Source organism: Equus quagga, chromosome 9 (genome assembly GCF_021613505.1).
Source record: "Equus quagga isolate Etosha38 chromosome 9, UCLA_HA_Equagga_1.0, whole genome shotgun sequence".
Taxonomy (NCBI): Eukaryota; Metazoa; Chordata; class Mammalia; order Perissodactyla; family Equidae; genus Equus; species Equus quagga.
Window position 1 is genome coordinate 14242982 of NC_060275.1, and position 12594 is coordinate 14255575.

General features: G+C 39.6%; 1 protein-coding gene across 2 annotated transcripts in view; it reads right to left on the reverse strand.

Annotated features, from left to right (window-relative positions):
- The window catches only part of SERPINB12 (serpin family B member 12), an 18774-nt gene extending 7399 nt beyond the window's left edge, over positions 1–11375 (reverse strand). The window contains exons 1-5 of one of the 2 annotated variants that reach the window (XM_046671509.1): positions 11275–11375; positions 5662–5847; positions 3349–3483; positions 2426–2566; positions 952–1069 (exon numbers count right to left, since the gene is read on the reverse strand). In XM_046671509.1, coding sequence (XP_046527465.1) covers positions 952–1069; positions 2426–2566; positions 3349–3483; positions 5662–5829 — 562 coding nt within the window. In that variant the 5' untranslated portion in view covers positions 5830–5847; positions 11275–11375. Of the gene's footprint in view, positions 1–951; positions 1070–2425; positions 2567–3348; positions 3484–5661; positions 5848–7322; positions 7363–11274 lie in introns of those variants that run through there. The other variant, XM_046671508.1, reaches the window with a different exon arrangement.
- Between the last annotated feature and the right edge of the window lie 1219 nt (positions 11376–12594).

Here is a 12594-nt window from a genome sequence, read left to right on the forward strand (position 1 = left end):
GGCTGCTGAGAACCAGAAAGGTTATCAACACAAGGTCATTTAACTAATTTAGCTGCAGTCAGGCCCAGTTTCACATGGTTTCTGTTTTGCTTTTAATGCAAGCATCAGAGCAGTAAAGAACCCCTTACTCTACCAAGTTAAGCACAGGAACAAGGTATAGTTATTTCATAAAGATTGATAATATTCCACAGTAGCACAATTTATAATTTTTTGGAATAACCGTGTAACTGAGTTACGTGAAGAAAAGATTAGAAGGAAGACATTAAAGAGTAGAGGGTAAGTGAAGATTAATCCCAGATGCCTCGAGGCTGAGGATTTGGCAGACAGGCAAGCGTGCTGGACGAACCAGGCTGCCAGAAAGAGAGGTAGCATAGCAGATTGTATTTAAACCTCGATGGGAGGGAATGGCCATGTTGGGAGCCCACGTTCATCCAGTCTGATCCCTCTTCCATTTAGAGACTTCCATTGTGCAGGGAGCTGGATGGGCTGGAAAGGGAGCTTTATATTTAAAAATTATGTCATTTATGTTGAACTCAAATTTTCACCCTTCATCACTATCTGTAAGTCCCCCTTCACTCAGAGAATACCTATTTACCTAGTGAAAAGTTGTTAAGAATAAGGATTTTATTATTTTCGTTTCCCTCTGAGTAACTAGATTTTCTTCAGAATCTTTTTACTGACCCCTAAAAAAAAAAATGGACATAGTTAACATCCTGCTGGCATTGTGCTTGGCTGAAAGCCACTTCATCTTTGTGAGGGAGCAAAGGAGCCACAATAAGTAACCACAGTACCTAAGCATTTTAGCTGTTTGACACCAGCAGAACACACTTTGGACCCACTCCACATGCATGAGCATCTGGCCTCTGACAGACTAGCAATCTGAAATGCTGGGCTGACGTTTTCTTTTAAATGGAAAAGAATACTAGCTACACTGTGTTTGGTTTTTCTTACCTTGGGATTGAGATTCAACCCAGAAATTAATCTCTTGTCTGGACTTTTCAGTGTCTTTCTTGAAATCAACACTTTCAATCGTCGTGTGGTAAAACTGAATCACACCATCTGTGTATTCCTGATAAATTGGGATAAATAGAAATAATGCAAGAAAATCACACAATTATGCTAATAGTTAAGAGTGAGGCAGTCATGAGAAGCCTAGTGAGAAAGATGCCCCTAATCATTTAAGCTGGATGCTTGTGGTCTCTCTCTGTGCCCAGTCTTAACTAGCCAGAGACATCTCTGCTGTTGTGGTGACAATTTAGGATGTAGAATGCTTATTCACGGAGCAGTCCATAGTTACTATGGCACAAGACTTTCCAACCGGATGTCTTTTTATTTGGCCATTCCGCTTATGGAGACATCACAAGATACATATCAGGTAACGTGAGAGACTTAGCTGTAAAATGCTTTTATTTTTAAGAATTAAAACCCTGCTTAATAACCCAGTAACGGTTACAGAGTTTCTGTTTGGGGTGATGCTTACACAACATTGTGAATGTAATTAATGCCACTGAATTGTACACTTAAAAACGGTTAAAATGGCAATTTTTATGTTACAGATATCTTTATCACAATTTTTAAAAAATTAATAATGTAATACACCAAAAACATTGATTTGCACATTTTTAATGGGTGAAGTGTACGATATGTAAATTTATATCTCAATAATGCTACTTTTAAAAGAAAGCATACGAAATCTCATTTTCATTGTAGGAGAACATACTTATTTCGGTCAAAATAAGCTACTCGCTCTTCTCAGGATGCCAGCCCTAACCAGCTGTATCCATCTGCCATTGGCCACGCCTCACGTTTATTCCTAGGTACATGGCTCCTTCTAGTGGTGAGGGAGGAAACTGAAGCCCAGATTCAGATGCATCTCGCTCTAGATACAAAGCTGTTAGGCCACAGAGACGAAACACACGCCTTTTGGGCTCCAAATGCAGTCTCCTTCTGCCGTGCCACTCGCATCTTTAGTGAGTACAATTTCATTGCAGGGTGGCCTGATCGTGGCACAAAAGGACATTTTGGAGAAGTGCCTTGGAGGAGGTGGGGGTAACAGGAAGAGGAGCTACCACGTGCATCATCTGCCAGGCACCTTGACTTTAGAACACCATTACCAAATCCACACGTGCTCCGAAGGCTGTTAGTCACGTGACCCTCTTCCCCACCCCCCCTCCCCACCCCACCCCCACCCCCCGCCTTGATCCCACTCACAGCGGGCCCCATAAACCGCTCAAGTTGAAAACTGGGAGGAGGGCAACAGAAGGTGTGGGAAAGAAAGGTGGGTCTCCGACATCCCGCCAAGCCACAGCACATCCTCCTGTCAGAGAGGTTTGTGTTCTAGATGGGAGCTGAGTATTCCAGCTACACACTGATTTTTCAATAGCATATTATAGATAGCTTTAACCCCCAGTCATGCCTGACTCACCGGACAGATTGGGAATTCCTGCTCTCCATAAAGCCTGTTGGCAATACTCAGAATGTAATCAACTTTGATCCTGTCTAATTTGCAGAGAAGCTGCCCGAAGTAGCAGCTGAGCAGTGCGCTCTCATCTCCTGAAGACGCGGCCTAACAAAAGAAACAAAACGGGATCTTCTCAGAGGAGTTAAATGCCACTAAAGCAAGCTGTCGTTTCGCTTTCTTACCATGTGGGGGAGCAAACTGAGAAGAAGAGAGGAATGGAGAGTGAGAGACAGTCCTAGTGGGAGATCATGGCTCCCACATTATCGTCAAGATCACCCAGGAAAAATGTATTTGGTGACTCAGCAATGCACACTATAATTCAGATTAGCGCACCTCTTTTTTCTCTGTACTCAAAAAAATACAGGATACAGACAATCTTGTCTCTATCCTCTTAAACTTGCTAAGGTAAGGGGATATTTAACCTGGAGAGTATCTTTCCTGCTCCTGGTATGAGACAACCAATAAAAGTTGTGGGTGTCAGTACAGATTTCAACATTAAATAGACCAGGCAAAAGTGGAGAGAGGGAGATTGGGTTATCCCACAGCTGGTTCCCCCCCTTACTGCCCTTCATCCTCAACTGTGGTCCATCCTGGGAACCTGTGGCCTATAAAGATAGCAAGTACTGGGACTATGATCCAAGTTTCTTTATCATAAGCAGAAGATACTAGATCCTGCTCTTTAGGAAACCAGCTTACAGTCAAGGACATCTAAGGCACAAAATCAGAAAAGAATTGCGGGTCATACTGGATTATTATTGCTATTGTTGTTGCTGTTGAGGACAGCCAGGGGATAAGGGATATTTGGGGATAAGCAACCATCGCCTAATATAGTCCAGCCAGAGCAAGCAATTTGTAAGGAAGAGTGACAGGAGTTCGTGGGGGCTCACCTGCAGATTCAGAGACCCTGTCGTTTCTTTCTGCTCTTCAGGAGAGCTGTCAACCAGCACTTCTTGTGCTTTGCTTTTCAGACAGGGATCAGGTTCTTTGCTTTCATTCTGGGAAAATTCATTGAAGTGTAGCACCTGCATGATAATGGTATGGGGTCTCTCAGACCATATGAACAGCAGGAAGTCTGAATAACTTCAGAAACATTTTTATAATGTGATAATGGCAATGATTATACAGTCAAACAAAACAATCAGCAACAGTAAAAGCAAAATGGATGTTTCTTTTTGACTTGGCTTGTGAGATGCAATGAAGGGGAAGGAAGCTGAATGCTACCCCCCACTGGGGCTGCATTTAAGAATGAATGTAACCAAACTAAAAGAATATCAAGGTATTTGCTAGCCACATGTGGCCATTGAGCCAGGCTGAAGTGACTGTTAATGTAAGACACACTTGCCAGATTTTGAAGACTTAGGATGGAAAAAAAAAAAAGAATGTAAAAAATCTCTTTTAAATTTTTCAATTGATTACATGTTGATATGATAATATTTTGAATGTATTGAGTCAAATAAAATATATCATTAAAATTACTCTCACTTATTTCTTTTCACTTTCTTAATATGGCTACTAAAAATTTTTACTGATGTACATGACTTAAATTATATTCACATTAGACACCACCGATCTAGAGCTTCAAATCAATCAAGCGAGTCAGGACAGCAAAAGACAAGTTTTTGCGGAAAGGTAGGAGACAAGCAGCACATCTTGTACTGCTCAGGGTAGGTTTGCTGAGCAGGTAGGGTTAGGGTTAAGATTAAGGTTAGGGTTAGGGTGACAACCAAGTGCCTGGAGAAAGAACATCCGAAACCCGAACTGGAGGATGCCAACCACACTCCAAAGCTAAGTTTTGCTAATGGAATAATATACAAAATCTAAATAAAGGAACAAAGTAGAATGACCCTAAGCACATTCTGCCTTAATCCAAGACATCACCCCTCCATATTAGGGACAACAGCTGTGTTCAGGCATAACCCCTGACCCGGGGAAGTATAAGATCAAACTCAGGGGCTGTAGTTTACTGGGGAGTTGTTCTTGTCACTTTCATTCATTCATTCTTCAAATTTACATTGGGTGACTACCACTATAAACGAAGCACTGTTCCCGGACAGAGATTCCTGCCTCTAGATTATAGTCTAGTGGGGGGGGGGGGGGGGGGGGGACATGCAAAAAGTAATGCACGCAGTAATTAACTACTGTATGCAGTATGTTAGAAGATGGAAAATGGCATGTAGGGGGAAATAACTAGGGTAAGAGAAAATCGTACAGGGTTGGTGGCCACATTGGAGTGTTAGATTCACAGGTCAAGGTAAGCCTTGTTGAGAAGGTCAACTCTGATCAACGTCCTGCGGGAGAAAGTAAGTTATAGATCTGTTATCTGGGGGAAGAGCCATCAGACAAAGGGAAGGGAGCTAGGGCCCTAAGGCAGGAGTGGGAATGACTTAGCCAAGGGAGCTGGGAGCCCAGTGTGGCTGGAGCCAGTGAGAAGCAGGAGAGGAGAGATTGAGTCTCCAGGTTTTCTGGAAGTCACATCCCAGATGCTCACGGGCTGTTTCAAGGACTCCGCTGCTCTCATTAGTGAAATGGGAAGTCTGGATTTTGAGCAGATGAGAAACAGGATCTTTCTTAGGTTTTGAAAGGATCTTTCTGGCAACTGGGTTGAGAACAGACTGTCAGTGGAAGCATGGACGCCCATTAAGAAGTTATTTCCAGGTTAGAAGGGACAGTGATGGGTCAGCCCTCAGAGAATGGTGGGAAATGCCTAAGTTCTGGATAAATTTTGAAAGAAAAGCCAAGAGGGTTTTCTGACAAATCTATGTGAAGTGAGAGAGAAAGAGAGGAGTCAAGGAGGATGCCATGATCTCTAGCCACTGGATACATCGTCGATGCTTACTAAATATTTATTTAATGGAATGAGTGAGAGAGAAAACACATACATACATCAAAAATTCCTAGCAATATTGGTATCAATAACGACAGAGAAGAAGGGGGACAGACATGCAGACAGATAGAGACAAAGAAGATGAATGAGAAAAGCTGTCAGACTGGTGAGGTTGGGGAGGCTCCACAAAGGAGGTGGAGGTTTAAAAGAGCCTTGAAGAATGTTTGGATTGAAGAGAAAGCAAGGCGAGCATATAAATGAAGGCTGCGGGGCAGACGCGAGTCCAAGCAAGCCCAGGGTGCAGCGAGCAGCTTGTCTTGCCAAAGCCGAATTAGAGTCTGACTTTGCGTGTGGACCGGAGGTCCTGGATCCGCACCTGGTCGATCTGACGTGCGCTGTCACTTCTGGCCCCCAGACGGACCATGCCAAGGGCCGCCGAGAGGCTCAGAGGACAGAAGAAGATGTTTTTATGATAATCATCTTTGATTATCTCTTGGAAAAGATCAAAGCAAAATTTAGTGTTTGCTGCAACAAGAGAATCCATGGTGAAACTGATGACAGTCTAAAACCAAAAAAAACACGAGACAGAGAAAATGATGATCAGAGGAAAATAGGTAAACAGACAGTACTCATTTTACATAACTGAGATACAATCATACACAAATATTCAATATGTTATTAAAAACTGGAAAACTAAAGTCACCATCATCCTGGACAGATATTGATGTTGATATCGATATTGATACAGATAGAGATCTATTTTTGTTTAGTGGTTATGAATTAGTTTCCTAAAACTGCCGTAACAAATTACCACAAACTGAGTGGCTTAGATAACAGGAGTTTATTCTCCCTCAGTTTTGGAGGCAGATGTCCAGAATTAAGGTGTTGGCAGGATTCGTTCATTCTGGAATACACGGCATTCATACTTCTATTCCCCTTATCATTGCGTAAGGTAATTGTTTTTTTATATTTCTGTCATTGCTTCCAAAAGATAATTCTCTTGAGAGCAGGTTCCATGTTTTTTATTCATTTTTGTATCCCATCAGTAAAGAATACAGATGGTGGCAGATAAGAGCACTTAACAAGTATTTATGGATTATTTGCTATCATCTGCCCCTTTTCCGTTGTAAAGAATTCTAAAATTCTGTTTGAAATATTAGATGATAATTCAGTACCTCATATTAATTCTGTATACATTCTTCAGGCAGCTGTAATTAATAGAGATGGTACATAGTAGAGTCAACTGTTGATTGATTAATTCTCTACTATGTTAGAAATACTTCACTTATTAAACTGGTTTCCTTTATAGTGAAAATGTAAATCTCAGACTAGGTAGGTTTTCCAACAAACCAAAGTATTCTGGGTGAAACTGTTCTTTCCTAAATAGTAGGAAGAAAAAATTATATCCCAAAATATTTCACATGTTATAATTTCCTTAATTTCCACAAGGCTATTAATAACCTAAGAATGAAAGTCCAACTTTACACGGGTAGGTGGTATTCTGCTGGAATAAATATTCAAACCTGGTTATAACTAATTAAATGATAAACAATATCTAAAAACAAAGAAATACATGTGAAAGATGCAATCAAAAGCATTTCCAACTTTGTTACAAAAAAGAAATGCAAACTCATACTATTTAAGATATAGATATTCTAAATATCTTACCATTTTATATTTCAGAAATAATTAATAAAAAGATGAAATACAATCTGTCAATTATGTAAAGATTTAAAAAATTATTCAAATACCCATATTTTTAAAAAATCAATCAGATACATCAGACATCAGACCATGTGTTTGGGGGCTGAGGGAGGTGACAGGTACCACTAATATGTCCTAGCAGGCATTGCCACATTTACAAAAAATTCAAAACATCATAAAACAAAATTGCTCTTTTTTAAAAGACATTTGACTTAATAAAACTAGCATATCCTTTGGTTTCAATCAAATCTCCTTTGGGTTTCTATTATTTAACGTAATTTTCCAATGCAGTGTTCATTGTTAAAAATGAAATTAAGTAATGTTAGCATTTACCTTCTTGCCTTCAGAGTTGCTGCTAACAGCTGGCCAGGTAAGTTTCAATCTACACCCCATCAGGAATGGAAATATATTAACTTTGCCCCTCCCACAATGGCATCTTTCCAAGTGCCATTTTGGAACCCAGGGTAAAATTATCAATGATTGATTAAAGGGGAAAAAAAGAAAGAAAAGGAATGTGTGGCATATATATTTTTAAATAAATTCTCATGCTAAATGCTTTCAACTAAATTAAATATTTAACTTACTATGTTTATATTTTCTTTGCTCTTTCCAGTTGGGTCTCTTTTCAGAGGCCTCATAATAATGTTTGACCCACAGCTTTCAACCCAAATCCCTATACTTGATAAATAGAGAATTATTTTATTTCACACACCCATTGTCTTGGATATTCCCTTATACATGAATTTCTATATTATTCTAAACTTTTTTTTGACTTATTACATAGGACTTGCAAAATGTAGTTTAAGCTATTTTCAAAGTTGTTTTTTCTCCCTGCAGCAGCCTTGGGCGGGAGTGGGGATTACGATTTCATTTATTGACTAGAATAGCTGAATACCAATCAGGAGATAGAAATTATCAAGACCTACTGACAGAGAGACGGGGGAGGTGGGGGTAACTTTCCAGAAGAGAACAATTTGCTAGACACCAAAGGACTGATCAACTGTATACCAGTATCTCTGGAAATTCTGTCTAGTTATCTTCTTAATCTATTCAAGGAATTTTGGAGCCCCACATACCCCTACTTTCTTCCTTTCTTCTTCTTCCTTCGTTCCTTCATTCATTCCTTCTGTCCTTCCTTTCCTTTTTTCTAATTAAGCTTCTGATAAAGCTTTCATGGGACAAATATATTCCACAACTGAAAAAGCAGAAGTTTTAAAACAGACCCAAATAACTTTTGATGTTGCTTTTAGTTCTAACATTCTAGAATTCTGATTAGTTTAGGACCATAAGCATGGGGGCCAGTAAACAGGGCACAAAGGTTGTAACCAGAGGAGAGTCAGGGAGAGTAAAAACTTGGGGAATCGACATGATTTATAGACAAAATGAGGCCTCGTTCCCTTTTGACAGCTTTGTCTCCCTTTTCCAGCTTCTCGTCTGACAACATTATCTGAGCTCCGACTCCACGAATATGATTACATTAGACACAGGGAAATTCAAAAGAAAACTTTAAAGCAGGGGATATTGCCATTATGGAGAATAGAAGCTGGTTATATATACTATATGTATATGTATGTTTATATGGAGAATGTAAGCTACTTATGCAGCTAGTGTATAAGTGAAACAAGAAAAACAAGTTTTATAAGGTAAGATATTGACCAATGGAAATTAGTAGCTGAGCATCAAAAGGGACTCATTTATCAGTAGTAAACCTAGAAAACAAATATGCTGTTAATTTTCTCCGCTTTTTCATTTGAAAATACTTGGGTTTTTTCTCTAAATGCTTCCACAAGATTCTAAAACCCATCATTTTTCGGCTGAGTTTGGTCATTGGTTATGAATTACAAGAGAGTAGAAAATTTCAACATGTAAATCAATTAATACTTCATGCCAGTTGCTCCGTAACTACTTCATGTGGTTGCTGTCCAGCTTCACCTTTCAAAAAGGGTACTATCTACATTTAGAACAGGATGGGTTTTTTTTCACCTGGCTCCCTGGATTTCTGGTTGTCACGTTTGTTATTGTTGGCTGTTGATACTCACATGGCATTGGGCTTCTGGATGCCTGAGCAGATTCAAAGCTTATTTGAATATCTTTAATCTAGGATTGCACCTGTTTGTCTTCTCAAATAATCCAACAGAGACCTGGCTACAGATGACTGTGCCCTACAAGCCTAAAAATTTTGTCTGGTGTGATTGTTAAATCAGTAGTGATGAAATCCACCACAAAGTGTAGCAAAATATTAAGGTAAAGTAAAAATCACTAAAGAGGGCATGAGGATTCACTGAGCACTTACCATATGCCAGGTGCCCTTTGGGACATTGCATTAGTGATCTCATTTGAGAGACTGAAGAAAGTCAGTGTCTCTAATGTCAATGACTGTTAGAGAATTACACTAGAGTTTGGAGGAATTTTGGAGTCAACTAACCTGACAGTGCTATTCAAAACAAGCTAAAAAGTTTTTCTGTGTCAACAGGCTGTAAAAATAGGGTTTCATCAAGTGCAGAGTTAGAAGGCTCCTCCTAGATATGTTACAACTCCTCATGAGTTATGAGCCAAGCATTTAACCCTTCAATAACTTTTTCTTTCTGGAATTAAAAATTCAGGGATGCCAGAATGATTCACTAGACAGTCTTTGCCAGTTTGTGGTGCAAAACAATAGGATTAAAACTCTCCTGTGTGGTAAAGGCAGTATTTTTGAAATATTGTAAAGAAGCTCTTTTTCATCCAACTTTACATCATAATACTGAGGAAACAAACCGTGTTTATGGGGAAAATGTCAGCATAGAGACCTTCAATCTAATGAAAAATGTATCTTTTATCTAAACTAGACAGTTGACCTGACATTCACCATTTTATCCTCCAAACTTAAAAGCCTGGGTAACAACACATAAAATTTAAAAGAAAAACATATATATTCCATTGAAACAACAAAAAGAAACAGTAATAAAGACTAAAACAATAAACTTGTTTTAAAACTTGCAATCACCTTAAGATATCAATTACCCTTTCCTTAAAAGCCCTCAGTTCTCTCGGATCCAAAACTGAAGCCTCGGGGCTTGGAAATAGTGGCCACTGCCTGCCCCAAGTGACAGAGACACAGGGATCAAAGACAGCTAAAGCTGGGAGATGGCAAAGAATAAATACGTCACAGAAAAAGCTGCTCATTTGCAGTCAGAGGATCCAGATCCTGGTCTGACTCTTACTAGCCTGGGACGTGGAGCAAATACCTCTTGAACCTCAATTTTCACCTATAAAAAAATAGGGACAATCATTTGGCCTTCCTTGCTCTAATGTGTTATACAATTGTTAGTATTATTATTATAATTACGCAGAATTAGGACTGCATTAACTTTTTCTCATTTCTTAGCCAAATTTATATGACGTATATCTATTTCTTCTACAATCGTAAATCAGGGCTTCATCCCTCAAATCAAGGTACAAAAACTATAGCCCACAGGTCAAATCCAGCCTATTGCCTGTTTCTGTAAATAAAGGTTTATTGATACACTGCCATGCCCATTCATTTACTACTGTCTATGTTGCTTTCAAGCTACAATGGCAGAGTTGAGTAGTTAAGAAGAGACCATATGGCCTGCAAGGCCAAAAATATTTACTATTTGGTCCCTTACTGAAAAATTTGCTGATACTTGCTTTAAATGAGGAAACATAATTTTTAAAACCCATGAAATTTTTATATCCTTAGATATATAACCTCTCTTTACATAGAAGAAATGTTATAATACACTGATATGAAATAGTTTTTTAAATTAAAAATATGCATTTCAGTTTGATCTTAAGTTGAGGCAAAACTCTAAGCCCCTTGAGTATTGCACTAAAATAATAGCCCAGACATTCATTTGGTGAATAGCTATTTATTGAATCCTACTCTGTGTCAGGCGCTGGGTACACAGTGACCAGGACCGTGATCGTGCCTGCACTCATGATACCTAATGCAGTAGGAGCTTACAACCCAGACTGTATTATCTGCATCTAGATATAATGAACATTTATGAAGGACTTAAGATGCAACAGGCCCTTCCACACCCATTATGTCATTCAGTCCTTCCAATAAGTTGAGGGGAGACCTTATTATCCCAATATGACAAATGAGAAAGCTGGGACTCAGATAAGTTGCTCACAGTCACAATGCTAGAAAGTAGCAGGACCATAATTTTAGCACCTTGCTGTCTCTCTGATCCCAAGAATAAAGACCTGCAACACATATAGCTTCTAGCCCCAAAAGGCACCTTTACCAATAACAGTTTGTCCACCTCCCAACGTGTACCTGGAAGCCAGTGAGGACTGTCTGCAGCTAAGGTCTGTGCTCTGATGAAGCCAATTCAGTATCATGCAGAGGAGGGAACAGCTGAGCCTACAACCTGTGGAAACTGGTAAGGATGGGTGCTCAGCAAGTGATTCTGTGACTTTTTATGACCGTGAATCAGAATAATTAACCTATTAGATAGGGGGTACAAGAAATGTAAATATATGGTCATTAACTCAATGGGCTTTAAATTAAGGTAATTATCTCTAAGTCTGTGTTATTGTTCCTTTAGAACAAAGCATTCCACCATCAGCCTCTCTTTACAAGCTATCCCACAGCCTGCTATTTTCTGGAAGCCGTGGGTTAGAGAGGAAGCCTTTATAAAGGGCTGCTAGAAAGGCCTGGACTTCCTATCTCTGTTCCTTATTCCCTCTAAACAACTTGCAGAGCCCTTTAAGCACTGTGAAACCCCGTGAGTTCATTGTTTGTAAATGGAACACACAAAACCCAAGAGGAATGGTTTTCATAGCACATCCCAATCCACTCCCAGCAAAGGGATTGAGGGTGACAGAACCGTATGGTCGGAGCCAAGTATGAAGCAACGTAAAAGTGTAGCTGAGAGAGAAATCAGGAATCGCAAACTACTTTCTCCATGCCTCTATACCTACCCAGTTGTGACTGCAGCTCCGCGGCGTCCAGGACAATTCACTGAGCATCTTCACCAGTTATTTTTTCTTCTGGCATCTCAGACGAAACCTAACAAATGAATTGCCCTCCCCCTTCCTTTATCTGCCTGGTTCCTTCTCTTCATCTCTGTCTTCCTCAACTCCTCCTTCCTGATCCCTCATCCCCACCATATCCATTTCCCCATGGCTCTCTCTCTCGAAGGCTATTTCAGGGAAATTAATTCACCTGCAAAACATCAAATATTATTTATCATCATAGAAGAACATCGATTCTTTTTCAAAATATGGTTCATATTCTGTTAAGGAAAATAAGCATCCTTGGAGGATTTTTGAGATATTTAGAGGTCAGTTAGTTCATTCTGCAGCCTTAGAGCAAAGCTGTGCCATTGACTTTCCGTTGAAAGGCTCTTCCTCTTTATGTCATTTCAGGACTGTACACTGCATGTTCTATGGAACCACATCCCTGGACCATGACAGAGCAAGGATCATAATTTAAGGAGCACATACTGTCTGTAATTACATCAAAAATGAAGACCTTACGCTGCTACATAAGAAAACCCTACGGTTCTGTGGGATGTTAAAGTTGTGAACTCCTAGCTCATAAACCAGAGAATCTAAAGGACCTTAAAGTAGCATATAACTTGCAAATATGAAA